The 19,611-nt window shown below is 42.6% G+C and overlaps 1 protein-coding gene across 7 annotated transcripts in view; it reads right to left on the bottom strand.

Moving 5' to 3' along the window:
- GALNT13 (polypeptide N-acetylgalactosaminyltransferase 13) overlaps positions 1-19,611 on the bottom strand; it is a 226,074-nt gene that overhangs the window by 91,577 nt on the left and 114,886 nt on the right. For all 7 annotated transcript variants that reach the window (XM_066633827.1, XM_066633844.1, XM_066633854.1 and 4 more), the window contains 3 exons: positions 17,865-18,072; positions 16,357-16,527; positions 1,813-1,930 (listed from right to left, as the gene is read on the bottom strand). In XM_066633827.1, the coding sequence (XP_066489924.1) occupies positions 1,813-1,930; positions 16,357-16,527; positions 17,865-18,072 (497 nt within the window). The remainder of the gene's footprint in view (positions 1-1,812; positions 1,931-16,356; positions 16,528-17,864; positions 18,073-19,611) is intronic.

Below are 19,611 nucleotides of genomic sequence, written 5' to 3'. Positions count from 1 at the left end.
ATGTAAACTCCCTGGGATCGATGAGAAAGGTGGTATAGAAATACTGAAATAAACACGTTTTAGTTTTACCAGTTGATTTTTATTCTAATGAGGTATGATCAGGGTTCACAATTCTGGTTAGTCTTGCAATTTGTGGTTGCCCCAAAATTTCCCCTTCCTCTGCTCTCTGTCAAAAGTAAAAGGTCTGCCTCTTGTCTGGGACTGAGGTGGCATATGCTCAAAATACATATATGTCTGCCCCAGCATTAAATCTGACGGTGATTTCTTCTCTTGGGAAAGAAGAAGGATTGTTTAACTGCCTTGCTGGGCTAAGACATTGCTCAGAAGCTATGAGAATCTTTCAAATTGCTCCAGAGTGCTTCCTGACGGAACAATAGCTTGGATTTGCTGACAAACTCATCCATCTGCTTATACTATGTATTCCACGATGCAACATACCACACCCAAAGTTCAAACAATCTTTTCTGAGCTGAGTGGAACTGGGCAAGTACATGGCCAACACATATTGTTGCACATAATGTGAGGAGCACAAGTGGCTAACAATTGCCTCACCAGATGGGCAAGTGTGTGAACCTGCCCCAAACTCTTTTTTAATAGTGTAACATATTGTTGTATGTTGTCATTGATCATATCTTCCCAGCCCACATTTAGAACTCTTCATTAATATAAAGAGACCATTTATTCACAAAATAAAGAAGTTTCAGTCAAAGAGACTGATCTGGGCAGTAAGCCTGGAGGTGACAAAAAATAAAACAAGGATTTGCTCAAGGATGTGAACTCACTTCACAATTATCAGCCTCATAGGAGGTTGTATCTATAATTATCCTATCGTTGTATGAAGGGCAGCCCAATCCTAACCTGTGCTGAAACAGGCAGGCCAACTGGCTTGTGCTGCATCTAACACAGGTTATTAGGTGGTTGGAGGGAAACTCAAGGTAAGGGTATATTTTTCCACTTATCTGAGTAAAACCCCAGCCACCCTTCTGGGGCCACTCAGATCTATGCCAGCAATTTCGCTGGCACAAATCTGAGCAGCCCATGTGAGGCTGATCAGGCTGGGAGTGGGGGTTAGGATTTGGCCTGCTCTGCCACAGTTGATTCTGCCCTTCTCCCAGGTCTGAGCCACCTCCCAGACTGCCCTCCACCCACCCTAAAACACCCCCCCTCCTTGCCTCCTTCTGCCCTCCCACCACCTTTTCCCACCTACCCCCCACCCCGCACTGGTGTGAACTCACCCTCTTTGGCTAGTGCAGGGGTCGGATCTAGCCTCCTAGAACCAACATGAGCCTCCACACCAGCCTGTTCAACTCCCTAGGTGGTGTGAACCATGCTTTATGGCACGTTTGCAACACTCCTGGGTCAGCACAGGGGGTTTGCAACAGCACAATGAGGACTCTGGACTGTGCTCTAAGTATATTCATAACAAATAATATCTGAAAGCTTCTGTTAAAAGTATCATATTAGTTGTGAAAGCTGCACTTATATTGTTTATCCATATCAGGTATAATTTTCCTTGAGTGAAAGCATATATATTATATGATATATAAAGTATATTATATATACGCACACACACACACACATAAACATGCCATTTTTAAGTGCCCCAAGCTTTGAAAACAGCATCATGTATTGCATGCAAAAGACAAAAACAAAAACAAAAAAACCCCACAACCCTGAAAGTGTAATTTTTTTAAAACCTCAATATGCATTTTAGGGGGGGGGGGGACAAGAAAAAGGTATCCCTAATCTTATGTTAACATTTTTACAGAATAACGTCTGGTTTTCAGAAAAGGAAGTAAAATGGAAAATTACCCTAAAAGACATTTCAAGATTCTCTCCACCCCAGATATCCATTCCTGCATCGTAAGTTCCTATCTCTTCAAAGTAGTTTCTGTCAATAGAAAATAGGCCACCAGCCATAGTAGGGGTCCTAGTTGAAAACAAAAGAAAAAATAAAAAACACACAAAAAAGAAAAGAAAAAAATATCTTTTGAAAAATACTGTGTGGAATTTAATACGTGATACTATAGCACACATTCTCCACGCACTTCAGTCAGAATTGTATTCTTTTAAGTGTAAACTAAAGGTTTATCAGCATAGTACCATGGGTTTGATTGCCTGTACGATCCAGAGCTCTATTCCAATAAATTACCAAGTCATGCATGCATTAAATAAACATGATTTCCTTGCTTCTGTTTAAAATGTATAGCATAGTAAGCAAAATGGGATATTGGGCACCTACATTTCTCAAAATAATCTAAATGCAATCTGAAGAATTTAATGAGGAGAGTGTAATGTAGTTCTCTCCATTTTCAGAGCATTCATAATATTACCAGGCACAATCACTTTACGGGATTATAAACTTTTGGAAGAGACAAATCTATTTAAGGAACAGGTCTATACAAATGTCAATGTCTCTCTGTTCAAAAATATCCATTATACACATTACACATACTTTTTAACAAGTTTAAAACTAGTATAGTTTCTTTAAAATCTGTCTGGAGATGTACATACTGAAATACATTTATTTATTTCATGTTTAAAACCTAATCATAGCAGAATTAGAATGACAAATTGATGTTTTATTCCAATGATTTGATTACTTAATCCTACTGAGTACTATAAACATTTACTTTAGAGTGCACAACTGAACCACTGAGGATGCACTAATCTGCCTCAGTAATGTGATTCCTATTGATTATATTGCATTGATTTATCAAAATGCATATATATTTGATAGGGATTCATTACTGTTAGATAACCTTTTCAGGTATCCATCATTTAAAAAGGTAGGGTATAAGTAAAACACTGCAATGTCTCTCTATTATGATGCAGGAAGCTAGAAATGGGTGAATTAAAAAAAATTACAAGGGCAGAAGACTTCACTTAACATACACACACATACATGCAAGAGCAACATTCAAAAGATGAATGAATCATTAATTCTTGTAAATTATTCAACTGTTTTGGTTCAACAGATGTCTTCAAACAAAAATTTCTTCAGATCATGTATTATTAAGATGAATTCAGCTCATTATATTTCACTTACAATTGCTTGGAATCTGTCTGCAAGCATTTCTGTCTTAAGTTTGACTTTGGTTCCTCAAACCACATAAGAACAAAAGAAGAGACCTGCTGGATCAAACCAAGGGTATCATCAAGTTCAGCATTCTGCTTCTCGGTCCAATCAGATACCTTTAGGAATCCCACAGGAAAGGCATGAAGGCAATTGCTCCCCAGGAACTTTTGTTAGGAGGTATACAGCCTCTGAACATGCAAGCTCCACATAGCTATTTTAATCTTTAACATATATGAGGTTTAGGGAGCAATCCTAACCCCTTATGTCAGTGCTTTCCAGTCCTGGTATAGTGGTGCCAATGGGACATGTGCTGCATCCTGCAGTTGGGTGTCACTCACGGAGGCCTCCTCAAAGTCAGGGAATGTTTTTTCCCTCACCTCAGAGCTGCATTGCCCTTATGTCACTGCTGGAAAGCACTGACATAAGGGGTTAGGATTGCGCCCTTAGTCATCTGCATGAATGGCTGATCATTACTGGTTAATGACCCAATCACCGCATTCTGTGTAAGTTAATTCCTTAAATTATGTGTTGTGTGAAAAAGTATTTTCCACTGTGTGTCCTGAATCTCCTGCAAACCAATTTCACTCTATGACCCTGGGTTCAGTGCAATGAGAGAGAGAAAGACTATTTTTTTTAAAATCAGTGTTGTCCACTCATAGATGGAATGGGGGACATGTATGCACACATTCTTCTTGTTCCTCAGAAAGGGATCCACAAAGAAAGACAGACAGCATATAGAACCTTGGAGAAATCCAAGGGACTAAGGGCGCAATCCTGCACTGGAACAAGAAAGCCACGAGGCTTGTGCTGTATCCAGCGCAGGATAGTGGCCAGAGCCGGCTTAGCCAGAGGCAAGGGTAAACTTTCCCACTTACCTCTGGATAAGGGCCACTGGCCCCTATGGGTTTCCTCGGACTTGCGCCACTTCTGGAGTTGGCACAAGTCCGAGGAGAGAGGAGCAGCTTGAAGCCACTTCATTCTCCCTGGGAACAGGGGTTGGGATCCGGAATAACTGCCAGATCCCAGCCCCACCTCCCACCTCCTGCCTGCCCGCCCCCGGGGTCGCCCACTGCCTGCCCTCCCCCCCACCCAGGAACGCCTCCCTCCCGCCTTCTCACTGCCTACCTTTGTGGCTTGCATCAGCCCAGCCAGGCCAACACAAGCCTCCGAGAGGAAGCCGGCGCAGAGGCTTGTGTCAGCCTCAGCATGCCTGCACTTCTCAGAGTGCCGGCTTGGCTTCCTCTCAAGGAGGTGCAAATCTGCCTTACAGCATGTTTACAACCCTCTAGGGCGGGCACAAGAGACTTGCGCCAGCCCAAGTCATTTCTAGGATTGTGCCCTTAATTTCACAGAGTCTCAATCCAGCTCTGACTACACCTCTAGGGTTCCACCCCACTGCTGCAGGATCATTCAGGCCTGGAGTAAACCCCAGACCTGGAGATGAACATGCTGCTACCTTTCTGTTACTTGTCACCTCATGTACTATCTGAATTGGAGGACAGACAGATAAAAGGGAAAGACTCCTCACAACTGAGGACCTGAGCTTGTGGGGGAGCCTGGCTCAGGGGAGACCATATTTTTGGGAGTCATGGTCAGGTTCCAGGGAATCTCCCCAGCAGCAGCTGATATTAGCTCCTCCACCTCCAAGTCTGGATCCTGACATCCTCATGCCGTAGCTAGCATATATCATGTGAAGCAGCACAATGAATTATTTGAGACAGATCAGAACTGCACAGGTGGTGCCTCCTTATCCACGAGGGTTCCATTTCCAGACCACCCAAGGTTACTGAATTCCATGTGAAATCAAATCACACAGATTTGGAGCACCACTGAGCTGCAAATGCAACTGAAGCCTTGCTCTGGTAGTGTCCGGAACCATTCTGAGGCAGGCTACATGCAGCCTTCACAGGCCTCAGAATGGCCTCCAGAGGTCCTAGAAGGGTACTTCCAGTTTTTGGCCAAAGAAGAGTCTCAGGAAGTGACTGAAGCACAGTTTCAGTCACATCTGGAGGCTTCAGGTTTGGCCAAATCTGACTAAACAGGGGTCCCAGGGACCTGCATTGAGCCAAATCTGCGGATCCAAAGTCCGCAGACAAGTAGGCTCAAACTGTACACATTATTCCAAATGCAGCAGCACCATAGATTTCTGTAAGGACATTACTGTGCTGATACTTTTATTTGCAAATCCTTTCCAATCCACCAGAACACAGAATTTGTCTTTTTCACAGCTTCTGAACACTGTGTTGATGTTTTCATTGAGCACAAAAGCAGGACTTCAAAATCTCTTTATTGGTCAGACACTGCCAGTTCAGTTCCCATCACTGTATACTTGAAGTTAAGATCTTCCCCCAATCTACACTTACTTACAGTGAACTTTGTTTGCCATTTTGTTGCTAATTCACACATTTCAGAGAGATCCTTTGGATGCTCCTCACAATCTACTCAGGTTTTCATCATCCTAAATAATTTGATAACATTTTCAAAGTTGACCACCTCACTAGTCACTCTCCTAATTCACTACTTCTAATTTCAGATTAAAATAAATACAGATATTTGGGGAACTCTGCTTCTTACTTTCTTCCATTCTGAAAACTGTCAGTTTATTTCTATTCATTCTTTCTTGATTTTTAACTACTTCCCCATTCATAAGGATACCCATTCTCTTATTGCAGGCATGTCCAACAGGTAGATCGCGATCTACCTGTAGATCGTGGAGTGGTCAGAGGTAGATCGCCAGCCCCACTTGGCTCCATCTCTCCAGCAGCTTGCCCCGTCGCTAGGAGAGAGCTCGTGCCAGCAGGTCGTCTGCCGAGGGCTTGCCACCGCTGCTGATCCTTTGCCTGTCTTTTTTCCCTGCCTGCGGGAATCTTGCCTGTGGGTGTATTGGGGGCACTTGTTTTCGTGCCAATAGTTTGTGGGTACCCCAGGGGGCCGCCGCCCGTGCCCTGCGACGAGACGCCACAGGCCTGGCATCATACCTGGTCTCCTGCCTCTCAGAATCACCCATTCCTGCCGCTGCCCCAACACCCCTTAGAAGTGTCTTATATACCGGGCGATATCCATTCGCCCAGGCTTTAACCCTATACACTTACTGTATTATTTGTGTTGTGTGCTGGTCATTGGTCGCTTTATAGTTTGTGTTCATTAAACGTTTTCGGGCAGACACAACAAAGTGTCAAGAATTTGGTGATTTTGGTGGGCTTTTCCAATTTTGTTCTAACTTACCTGTGCCTTGCCTTCAAATTGGTTCAAACCACTGTGACTTTTGTTTGCCTCTGCAATTTTATTTTGCCTAGCCTTTGCTTTGATTCTACACTGCAATTTTATTTCGTCTTGCCTTTGCATTGATTCTACACTGTGTGCAGAATTTATTAAATCGTGTGCGGTGGCATTTGAACTTGTTTGGCGGTATTTGATTTTATCTGGTTTGCTGGACAGGTGTTTGAGTTTTTTTGATGATTGTTTGGTGGTATTTGATTATTGGTGCCAGTTTGATGAATTCTTATTTTTACTTTTAGAACTGCATGTGTGGTTTTGGCATCTCCAGTCCTTGTATTGCACATTATCCAGAGGTCTTCAGTTCCTGTTGATCTTTAATACTTTGGGACAGTGACAGTTTTGGACCAGATTCAGCTAGTGTTTATACTAACTTAGCAGATTTGGCCTTCTTACATCCAGCCACCCCAGTATAACGAAGATGAGTGTTCCAAAGAAGAGCAAAACCTACCACTTTCATGATGAATGGGAAATGGACTACTTATTCATCATGGTGAAAGACAAGTGTTGTTGTCTAATTTGTAACGCCCCAGTATCCTTGCCCAAAAAGGGTAATCTGGAACGTCATTATAAGGCACTGCATAGCAATGTTTGATGCTGATTTTCCACCCAAAAGTGAAATTCGTAAACTGAAGCTCAAAGAACTTAAATCGAAATCAGCTACTCAGCAACAGTTGATGGCGAAGCCAAGATCACATTCCGTCAATGCAACCATAGCATCCTTCAAGGTCAGCAACCTGATTGCAAAGAAATGCAAACCTTTCACTGAAGGGGAATTTGTAAAAGATTGGTTTCTTGAAACAGCTGACAATCTTTTTGAAGGATTTAAAAATAAGAAAGAGATCATGATGATAGTACATCATGCTATTCAAGATGTACAATTGTCAAGAAACACCGTCGTGCAGTGAATAGAAAAGATGTGTGGAGACACAACTGAACAACTGTTGGAGGATGTTTCAAATTGTTTTGCTTTCTTACTCCAACTGGATGAATCTACAGACATAAGAGACATAGCCCAGTTACTAGTCTTTATCCGGATAGTTTTTGAAGACTTCAGTGTTAAAGAAGAACTACTTGGAATGATTTCTTTAAAAGGGAGAACTACCGGTCAGGAAATATTCAGTTCTTTCCATTCTTTTGTGACAAAGTGTAACCTTCCATTGCATAGACTTGTTTCCATCACTACTGATGGAGCAAGAGCAATGACAGGCGAGGTTAACGGTTTCATAGCCCTCTGTAGACAGCATGACAACTTCCCAGATTTCCTTTCTTACCACTGCATCATTCACCAGCAAGTTTTGGCAAGCAAGAGACTCAATACAAAGACTGTCATGGACATCATCAAAATTGTAAATTCAGTTCGTGGAAGATCACTTCAAAGACGGCTTTTCAATCTTACTCTTGATGAAGGGGCAGCGGAAATCACTTTGCACACAGATGTAAGGTGGCTAAGTACGCACAAATTTCTGCAAAGATTTCGTGATTTGCTGAATGAAATAAGTTTTTTGAAGGAGAGTGGAGATGACCAAGCAGAGTTGGGTTATGTGATCTGGCATTTCTCGCTGACTTCACAGGCGAACTAAGTGATATGAACCTTGAAATACAAGGTAAAATCAAATGCATTGGTGAGATGACGAGTACAGTTTCATTCTACAAGAGCATATTTGAGCTAATGATGACTGACCTTGCAAACAACACTTTTGATCATTTTCCTAATACGCAGGACCTTCTGGGACAATATCCAAATTTTGTTTTTCAGAACGAGAAGTAGTGACAGAAATCTGTTCTGTTATCCAGGAATTTGAAAATAGATCCTGTGACTTCCAAAAAATTGGAACAGTTGTGGAGTACTTGTCATACCCATTCAAAGTAGATGTGGACATTTCCATTTCCCCTCGCAGTTCTTACTAGATCTTCATCTCTCTGTTTTGTTTTTGCTTAATTTGCTTAACAGCTGATCACATCCAAGTAAATGACAGAAGGTTCATTAAAAATGGGGGGGGGGGTAATCCTCCAACTTTATTGGGTTAAAATTTAATTTGAAACTAATTTGAAACTTAATTTTCATAGTGGTAGATCATCGGCACTTTTGGCTGGAAAAAGTAGATCACAACCTATTCGAAGTTGGACATGTCTGTCTTATTGCATGACTGCTTCATTTGCTCAACTCCTCACTAGCCTTCTAGACGTGGGGTGGAGGAAGATGTATGCATGAGCATAAAATAAACACTATGTTACAAAGTATTTGAAATCTTTTTTCAAATAGACTACAAATGAACTACATAGATTTCAATGAGCTACAACAGAGGCTCCCAAACGTTTTAGCACTGGGAACCACTTTTCAAAATGACACTTTATCAGGACCCACCTATCTTTATAAGAAAAAAAAAGTTTCACTTTACCAGCTGCTCAAGTCCGTTTTTATCCTTTTTACTATGATGGGGTGGGGGACTGCCTTCCGGAGCATTTGTTGATCTCCATGTTTATTTGAACAGGATCATTCTGGTGGCCTTGCATTCCCCTTCACCTGATCTGCAATAGGAGCCAATGTGCATTTGCTTACTCTTGAATAAACATGCTTGTGTGTCTCAGTTTCACTTTCCACAGGGCTCAATTCGTCAGCTTGGAGGGGGGACTTCTTTCTTGAATATTTTTTGAGACCTGCATTCATTGGATCAGGACCATTCTGGTGATGTTGGGTTCATCTCTGCCTCACCTTCAAAAAGGACCGAGGCACGTTTACTCATGCCTACTCATGAGTAAACATGCACAGCTGCTCAGTTTCACTTTCCATAGGGCTCAAGGCATTTTCCTTGTCAGTAATCAGTATGTCAGTTTCTGTTTCATGAGCCACCAACAATCAGGTCTCAACCCACTGATGGGTCACAACCCACACTCTGGGAAACACTGCTTTAAATCCATTCTTCCAAATCTGATCACCAATGGAAAAGGGCAACTGTAGGCTGAAAATGTTGAAAATGTTCTTCCTTAGAATTTTTGCCATACTAGCAAACCCAGATCAATTGTCAAATGTGATAGGGCACATCAATGGTGGACTGGATCTTATTGCAAATAATCATTTAATTGCATTATTGTAAGCCATTATTCCATGTCTGATTAGCTAAGCTCCTCTTACACAGTCCTGGTGCCAGAGTCCAGGGGCCTCTGACTCAGCCTGATAGCATACATGCATGCAAATTCTCCTCCTACAGAGCAATATTGGATCTTCTCAGTGTTCCAGTAGTGTTGGAGGCACCATCCGAGATCACTCTTTTCTGTTTCCTTGAGTGGAAATGGAGAGGAGCAATCTCAACACTGAGAGTGCCCTTCCTTTGGCATTATAGCAGAGCGACATGGAGACATCCTCCAACACTGCTACTGTCCTTTGCCTTGACCAGGATAGGTCAAAGCAAGGGAGAAAAGCAACTGAAGAATTCACTTTTATCAGTGTTTTGGCAGCTATGGGGGGGGGGCAAGCAGCCTCCTTTCCTGACCTCCACTTCTATGAATGGGGCCCACTTCCTCAGAGGCCCACTTGCAGATGAAGAGGGAATGAAAAGACAATGACAATACAGGTTGCTTGGCTAAGTGACTCATGCAACTGCTGTATGCATTGGGAGAGGGAAGGTTTAGGAGTTTGCAAGCCCTCAGCCAGTTTGTGCCTGACCTGCGACAATGCCCTTGCTCAAATATAAACAAACCAGCGCACCACATCAGGAACGCTACTAGTTTATCATTCTTAGTATTGGTCTGAGCTGCCAGAAACAAATTAATAAGAATAAAGACTCTGTACCATTCTTCTATCTCTGTAGGAAAGTTTAACAATTAACCAAGAATTATTGCAATCAGTTATCCATGCAAGATTCATTTCATGTCAAAATGCATTATTTGGTTTCTAGTTTTCTCATGACTACTTTTTTCTTAGTGGAATAAAACCACATTGTATCGATAATCCATGGAAAGCAAGCTTCAGTTCACCTGTCTAAATAACATGCTTATGTCAATGCTAGCTGGTCTTGTATCAGGAAACTTGCATCTGCTAAACATGTTCTTAGGTACTACTCTAATTTATTGACTGTATCACCCAAAGGCATTAATTCTTCACCCACCTTCATAATCTACTTGGAAATTAAGTCTCTTTGATGTATGTTCAATAAATATGCCATAGATCAACCATAAACTCTTATGAGAACAAGGATCACCAAGCAGAGATAAAGCCGTTTTGACTTCCCTCAGTACTCTGCACCTGTCTGCTAAGCAGTCCTTTCAATACTATATTTTATATACAGCAAAAATACAATGAAGTCATCAGGCCATGAGGCTTGTCTCTACTTCAAAAAAGGTCCATTGCCTTTAAAAAGGCAATTTAAAATGCAATGAATTCATGTTTGCAGATTTATTTCAAGGAGACAATGAATAAAAATAGAAGAAAAATGATGATAAATACTGATATAAACTGCACAGGTTTGAATTCAGTTTACAACAAGATAACTAGATTTGCTTTAACAGAATCCCAAATATTTGTAACATCAAATTACTAATTACTGTTTTAAAACGGCACCCCATAGCTTCAGTTCACTGTGGATATGATAAAGGACTATCTGTCAAGTTTCTTTTTCAAGAACAGACTAGATTTAAAAGATCTCTTTTCCGACAGTCTTAGGTAACAATTACCTGCATTTTTTTACAGCACAGTCACTGAATTAATTAACTTTTGCCATAAACTCTAACAACTCTAGCGAAGCCTGATATTTCTGTTGTTTCAACACCCTAATAATCTCACAACATTACATGACAAAAGAAACAGCTACTTATTATTCCTAAGGTGCACAACAGCCACGTATTGAGACTTTTATTTCAAATGAAAGTGAATCCCATTGTCTTCATAAATGGAAGTGAACTACACAAAATTGATCATGTTTTGATTCTTCTTATATTTTTAGTTACACACTGGATATATCTAAACATTGAATTATTTCTAAAGATGCTTTTGGGAGGGACATGATACCACTTTTCAACTAAAAGGATATTACAGGAGGAGACAAAACTCTATAGAGAGCAGGACTAAATCTAATGGGCTTGTTACAAAAGGCTAGATTTGATTGACTATAGGAAATACTTCTCAAGGATTCAAGTTGTTCAAAACATGAACATGAACTAACTATGTTAGGAAGGGGTGATCTCCCTCTCTCTCTCTCTCTCTCATTGAAGGCTGTAGAGGCTGCTGAATAGCTCTAGATTTGGATTTCCTGCAACAAGCAAGGAGTTGGATTAGATGGCCTACAAGGTCCATTGGAAGTCTAAGAACCCAATCCTACAAGGACCTTCCCCTGACAGAAAAATTGTTCTGTCAGCAGAAGGCCCACTCCATCAGCACTGCAGCTATAGTGATAACGCACACAGTGGGATGTCATGCAGAAGGCTGGTGATTACCGGCATCCCACTGGATTGCCCAGACACTGCCAGATGTCAGTTGGTGCAGGGGGTGGGCCAGGCAATGGATTTCGGCAACAATATTGGCAGTGCAGATCTGAACAAACCCATTGGAGACCACAGCACGGCAGAGTAGGTGAGTAAGAATTTACTTACCTCTCCATCATGCCATCATCTCCGGTCGTCCCACAGGATGAAGCAGAGGCTGTGTCAGTGCCACAGCACCCTGCAAGCTGAATGAGTCCCACTGTCATAACTGAAGCATAGGACTGGGCCGTAAGATTGAGAAAACTGGTGCATACATTACAGCTGCCAGTTTATCTCTGCAAATAAGTACACAATGATCTGCTTGAGTGTGCAGTATGCATAAAACGGTCAGAGGAGATGAGAGGCAGATCATGCCTCCTCTTTAGTCATTAGAAAAAAAATGCTGGTAATTTTTGTAATCACAGAGGCAGTAGAATGATCTTCTCTGAAATGACCTCTGAAATTTTACTGGCTATACGGTAAGCTGGTACTCTTGCAGGTGAACCAGCTATTGTAATGTCTGCACTAACTGACTCATAAACTATTAACAGTGCTCAGGAATTTCAGGATCACCCACTCCTCCCCCCCAAACAAAATTTGGTTTAATATACAAGCAAAGGCTAGAAACACACAATAATGTTAAAGCGCTGGTACATCATCGCCTTTCCTACTACCATTTCACCTGTGCAAGACAATGTGTGTTCCATACCCACACTTTCCCTCAGCAACAATGCTCATTAACAATGAGAACTCCCCATTTTTAAAGGATGTTTGATTTCATCAAGCCCATCCCCCTGTGCTCTTAATGCATAAGAGGTCTATTTTTTAATTTTGTCTGTCTAGGCTAGCCTCTTAAATTTGTTTTGTCTTATTCATACTTGAGCATGCTCAAAAGTTGCTGTCTTTTAGTTATCTGAGCTGAGAGCAACATATTGCATTATAAAAACTGATGTCCAGTGGATGTAGGGCAGTCTTCCCATACTCTGTTCATTTTAACATATTTAAAAGTGTCAGTCATAATAAATGGTTTAAACTGGAGGAAATGCCACAGCAAAAAAAGGGTGACCAACTAATTGCTTACAGATGACAGTCAAAATAAATTTAACCCAATGTATTTCAAAATGAACTAATTACATCACATTTGCACTAGCAAAACTGCACTTCTGCTTGCATAAGGGGTGCATTTCCACCAATTCCTCCTATGTCATGTATCATGGTATTTCTGAGGGTTCCTTCTGAGCTGAGAGGGTCCTTGAGAGCTGGCGGGAGAGAAGGAGGAAGAAAGCCTCATTCACTCAGGGCACAATCCTGACCCCTTTCCAGCACTGACATAAGGGCAATGCAGCTCTGAGGGAAGGAAACAAACATTCCCTTACTTTGAGGAGGCCTCTGTGAGTGACACCCAACTGCAGGATGCAACACACGTCCCATTGGCACCACTATGCCAGTGCTGGAAAGCACTGACATCAGGGGTTAGGATTGCGCCCTAAGTAAAATATTCATTTGTGGTTTTTTTTGATTCAAGTCATCTTTTCTGCTGTTGGATAAAAGTTCAGTGAAAGATCTCAACATTACAAAAATAAAATTAAAAGGCAGTAGGAACAGAAGCCTCACATCACATCTGAAAATATTTGGAGTTATCAGTCAACCCCAGAACCCCATATTATTTTGACAATAAAATTGGCACTTTAAACTTCCTTAGGTTCTTTTGTTACTTAGTGTCTGACTTTTTACTACAATTACATTTTCAAACTTGTTTATTATTGAGGACTAAAATATTTATTTTAATATGGTGTCTCATTACTGATCTAAGCAGGGGATGTAGGCAGCTCAATCCTATCCAACTTTCCATCACCAGTGCAGCCATGCCAAAGGTCTGTATGGTGCATTTTTTTTTTTGGGGGGGGGGGGAGTAGTCAGAGGCCTCCTTAAGGTACGGGAATGTTTGTTCCCTTACTTCAGGGCTGCATTGCTGCTGCATTGGTGCATGGAAATGGAAAAGGTGCAAAAGAGAGCGACTAAGATGATTACGGGGCTGGGGCACCTTACTTATGAGGAAAGGTTACGGCGTTTGGGCCTCTTCAGCCTAGAAAAGATACGCCTGAGGGGGGACATGATTGAGACATACAAAATTATACAGGGGATGGACAGAGTGGATAGGGAGATGCTCTTAACACTCTCACATGACACCAGAACCAGGGGACATCCACTAAAATTGAGTGTTGGGAGAGTTAGAACAGACAAAAGAAAATATTTCTTTACTCAGCATGTGGTTGGTCTGTGGAACTCCTTGCCACAGGATGTGGTGATGGCGTCTGGCCTGGACACCTTTAAAAGGAAATTGGACAAGTTTCTGGAGGAAAAATCCATTACGGGGTACAAGCCATAATGTATATGCGCAACCTCCTGATTTTTAGAAATGGGTTATGTCAGAATGCCAGATGCAAGGGAGGGCACCCGAATGAGGTCTCTTGTTATCTGGTGTGCTCCCTGGGGCATTTGGTGGGCCGCTGTGAGATACAGGAAGCTGGACTAGATGGGCCTATGGCCTGATCCAGTGGGGCTGTTCTTATGTTCTTATGCTTGAAAGTTTGATATGATTGGGCCCTGAATGTACGAAAGCCATTAAACTGGAATTTGATTGAAGATTATGTATACCTGCTAACTAAAAGGTAACAGCTCCTATCCAGATAGAGTTGAACATATCCTATGTTTGTGGATCTCTATTCGCACTATAACACAATCAGGACAGGGGCTCCTACTTGTTGATTACATTTTTCAACCATTCCTATTTACTAACGACAGTCCTTATTTTATGGTACCTGTGTCAGGCAACTCTTTGCTTCTATTTTGAGGGGTGCTTTCTATGCAATGTTTGTTATGGTGTGCACGTATATGCTAGAGTTTTTCGATTTAGCTCATTTCACCCAGTCAATAGAAATTCACATCTGAAGGTCAAAGTGCATGTGAATCAGCCTGTCTCTTTTCCCCAATTGTACTTATTTTGTTACATTTACCATTCTTCTATTATGAAACCGAAAGTGGTACACAAGGGGTTCCCAGGCAGTCACACATCCAGACACTGAGCAAAGCCTTAGATGTTCAGAAAAGTGACTATACTATGTATCTTAAAGACCATGCCTTGTTCTGGAAGCTGCAAAATAGCTTGGGGGGACATTAATTCATCTCCCCCAATATTGTTTCCTCAATCAAGTGAGCAACCCCCATTAAGGAAATATTGAACAATGGATTTCCTATATCACATCTAGTTTGGCCCAGAGGGGGAGATGCATCTTGACTTTGGTAGACTTGCATTCAAATGACAATATACTACTCTGCTACCCCCTCTCACACTCACATACCATAACCAAGTATTGAGATAGTAAATGTTGCTGAATGTAAGGATTCAGAAAAGTGTCCATATGTACATCTGTGAAATACTGAAGGGTATACAATTACCAGGGATGGGAAAATCCAGTGCGGCATATCTAGAGTCACCACCCCCTGCAACCTGACTTGAAAACAAGTAATAATGGGGGCACTTTCCAAGTCACCGAGTTGCCCTTTTGTGACTCTAAAGAACTCAAGTTGAGTTGCCCCTTTAAAAATCCAGCCGTGGAAAAAGGACTGCTGAGAGAGATCTCCTTTAATACACCCCTGATGTCCCTGCTCATCTATAAACAGAGTGGGAGGGGGTGGGAGAGACTGTGTAAGAGCCGGGACTGAAGTGGCAAGAGGGAGGAGGGTCATGGGCAGCAGCTGCGAGGCTTACCAGAAAGACCTGGTCCTTGGTAGCTCTACTCAGTAGTTCTACTGTAGCCACTCATTCAATGAGGGTTGCTCCCCCCCAAGTAACAACAGAGCCATGCGGTGGAAAGCATGATTGCTACAAATTGCCTCCCCCCCTTTCTTTCCCCTCCAGGGGCTTCTGCAGTCAATCATAAGAGCCTCCTTGGACTCCTCCTTCTGCCCTACCTCAGCCAAAGAAAATATCAGAACACCCACCCTTTGTCCAATGAACATTGGTTCCTTCCTTCCTATCAGAGATGGGCAAAAGAGATCACTCTCGCCTCCCCCCCTCGAGCCCAAGCAAAAGAAAAATATTAACCCTTCCCTGCCTTCTGGCTGGAACTTCCCTGTTGCTCGCCCAGTCTGAATGATGGCCCCGCAAGGTTTTTCACACCACAAAAACAGTAAGCAAGCACACCCCGACACAGGCAGACTTGAGCCTGGGCGTGTGGGGACGAGTGCTGAGTCAGGGGACCCTTGACTCAAGTGTATTTCCAAGTGTTCCACATGCATGACGAGTCCATGGGTCAATGAAAAGCATGCATTTTTGCGACTCAAGTTCGAGTCACGTGACTGGAGTTCCCATCCCTGGAATGGAAGTGAATCTTTTACTGTTTTGGTCTATGAAGAGCATTATTCTAGCATTATTCTTTGTTTGCATAAATCAAACCAGAATTGAAAATATATACAATTAAGCCTCTTCCACATACAAATACAAAAAATTACAAAAATTATGTGTCCCTGCCTCTTACCTTACAGGTAACGTTCTGTCTCCTTTCCTTCTGTCCATCTCTCTCTGGGGAACAGGATACCAACGAAAATTAAGTTTCCAATTAAAACCGCCATAAGTCATGTCTGATCCAGCCATGTACTCAAAGGTGTCATCACTGATCACATCGATAATTGGACAAACAACAATCTTCCTATAAAATAAAAATATGCATATATAAATTTCCACCCAAGGAAATTTTTCTGACCCAGATCCATAGCACTCTTCAAAAATCAGTGATCATCGTTTTGGTGGAATGGAGAGAAGCAAGGGACCATCTTCAGCTCCCTTCCTGAACAGCTGATAGATTCTATTAGTGCTTTTTCACCAGGGCTGTGTGTATAGCTCTTTCTGTTGAAACAGGATGAAGAGTGGAACATTCAACATCTGCTTCCACACATATCATCCAACTAGTGACATATTCAGGAAAACGCTCTTCTGCACATGGATGGCCCCTGCTGAACAAATCTAACTTCTTACCAATAGCAAGATTGCATTCCTATGTTCAATTGACTTCAGTGAGATATAAAATAAACTTTACTTTCCTATTATACTTCCTTCTCCTTACATGCACTCTGTTCACAACATTCACTTGCTACCAATGAGCAGTTACATGCAGACAATAGAGCCAATGACATGACATTCACCTTTTTGCAGTTCACAATTTCATATGAAGCTATGATTTGTTTATCTTGATTTTAATGCCAGCTATAGTGGCTTGAACAGAAAAGTAAATCATTTTTCCATGTGTGTGTGTGTGTGGGGGGGGGGGCCTATCTATTAGGAAACAACCCTGGGCAGCCCAGTCCTACCTAAACCCTGTGCGGTAGGGTTAAGTCCCAGGATAAGTCTCAGCAGCTGCTATGATCAGCTTGGACCTGTGACAGCTATATCGCTGGTGCAAGTCCATGTTGAGCCATGCAACTAGATAAGCCTCTGGAAGGGTGTATGGATTTGGCAGGCATCTCTACCACTGAACCTGTTCCATCCCGTGCCCAATCCACCTTTTACCTGCCCCATGTATCCTCCCCATTCTGCCCACCTTTTGCCCTGTTCACCCCCTTTCTGCCTTCCCCCACCTGTTTCGCTCCCTGCAATGGGCTTATCTGCTCTGGCAGACCTCCCAGCATTCACTGGCGTGTGCAGAAAAACTCTGGTCTTCCCACCAGTTGGTTGCACTGCTGCAAAACGCTTTACTACTGCTCTGTAGCAGCACTGCACTGGCAGAACATGATAGTTACTGATAGGACTGGGCCACCTAATAACTTAATAAAAAGAAAAGAGACAAGGAAACTGAGTGTGTGTGACTCAGCTTGTAAAAAAAATGAGAACAAAAATAACAATTCTGTTTGACAATGCAACATGGAAGAGATGGGAGAGATTTAAACAATGTGAGAAAAGTAGTTAGTAATAAATGGACCCCTAACAGAAGCTCTTCTGGTGAATGCTGCCATAACACAAGTGCTACACAACACCAGTCTTAATTCTCACCTGTCTTCCTTTATTCTTGCCAGCAGGGGTTCTAGCCAGCCTACAGTGCATTCACAGTGTGCATCCAGAAAAGTTATGACGTGGCCCTTGGAAGCTGCTGCTCCTCTAAGCCGAGCTCGAATAAGTCCTGACCGCTGTTCCATCCTAATAATTTTTACTGGCACTTGCAAATTTTTCACATAATTCTCTAATGGGGCCTTCAGAAAATCTGCCAAATGCAATTAAGAAAATACAACAAAGAGTTTGTTCAGACTAAGTTCAGAAGCCAAAGTGAATACACAATAGAATTGTCTAGCTAAGGGGCCATGCTGCTTGCTAAAAAAATAACTTCTTTACAACACGCTAACAAATAAATACATAAAGTTCAAAAAATTCAAAAGCAGGACAGACACACATGCACACACAATTTAAAAACATGAAACAAATCAACCAAACAAGTATATCACTTCTTGTGTTCTTCCAATGGAAAGTAGAGTACCCAGACCCACATAAGAAAAGAGGCCTTCTTTCCCATTTAAAACGCAAACAAGGGATATTTCAGATGTATGTGAAAGGCAGAACTGACTCAAGTCCTCCCAATGCCTGAGGCAGAGTACCTCCATGCAACCTCAATCCCTACCCCAAGTGGAATCATTGATCTTGCAAACATGCACACCCCCCCTGGACGTGGGTGGGTGCCCAGGTAAACGAGTGGAAGCATTCCCATTCCCCCTTCCCTCAATTTACCAGGAGTGCAGTATGCAGCCATCTGTGCTCCACACTGCTTCTGTTTGATATGAACGGAAGCAGTGCAGTCCAGGTTCCCAGTCTGCACACATGAAACAGAAATGGTACAGAGTCTGGACTTCTGGTAATTAAACTAAAGCAGGGCTTTACAGACTGGGGCGTCGCGATGCCACAGCCTGTGGGCCTTGGCCTGTTTCCCCTTAAGGGGCAGGGGCAGCCAGGAGGCAGGGGGGAGGCAGCGGCGCAATCCCCAGGATCATGCAACATTTAATGTTAAATTAAATTAGATTCCACTAAACCGGAAGCAGAGCGTGCTTCACTTGTGAAGCATCGGGGAGCCCTGCGGACAGTAGCGCAGGGTTCCCCGCACCCCCGGGAGGACACAGGAGGCTCGGATAAGTGAACCCAAACCCGTGCAGCCCCCCTGAGTGGCACAATCCTGGAGATTGCGCTGCTGCCTCCCCCCGCCCCCGCTGCCTCCCCCTGCAAGAACTTACTGCAGCTTTCAAACTCCCTGGGAGTTTGAAAACCACAGTACTAAAGGGAAGAGAGGTCCCTTTAAACATTAAATGTTGCGTGAGCATGGAGTAAGGGGCTGGATAGAGAAGCACTCCTTTCTTGCAGTGAGTTCATAGGGACATGTTTCCTTTAGACCCTAAACTCCATATGAAGATGGAGCGTGGGATCTCATTCTAGTGAGTAGGGAGCGATGGATCAATGCAGCTTGCAACTGTAGAAGGAGGGAGGCACTGGAAGACCGAAAATGACCAACACCCTGAAATGGTTATTCTTTCCACTACCCACCCACGTCACTTCATGGCTAAGTTGTCCATAGTGATGGGACATTCCTGGTACAACAGAAAAGAAAATACTTCTTGCAACTTTTTGCAAAAAGGTGCCACCCCAACTGCCACTGCTGATGCTGGTGAAGCAAAACAGAACTGGTTTCTGCTGGATTGTTAGAAACAATCTGTCTCAAGCGAACTGGAACCTTCTTAAAATATTTGCCAAGATTGTTTTT

The sequence above is a fragment of the Tiliqua scincoides genome, chromosome 1, assembly GCF_035046505.1.
Source record: "Tiliqua scincoides isolate rTilSci1 chromosome 1, rTilSci1.hap2, whole genome shotgun sequence".
Taxonomy (NCBI): domain Eukaryota; kingdom Metazoa; phylum Chordata; class Lepidosauria; order Squamata; family Scincidae; genus Tiliqua; species Tiliqua scincoides.
Note: the sequence above shows the minus strand (reverse complement) of the source record. Positions and strands in the feature narration are given on the sequence as shown.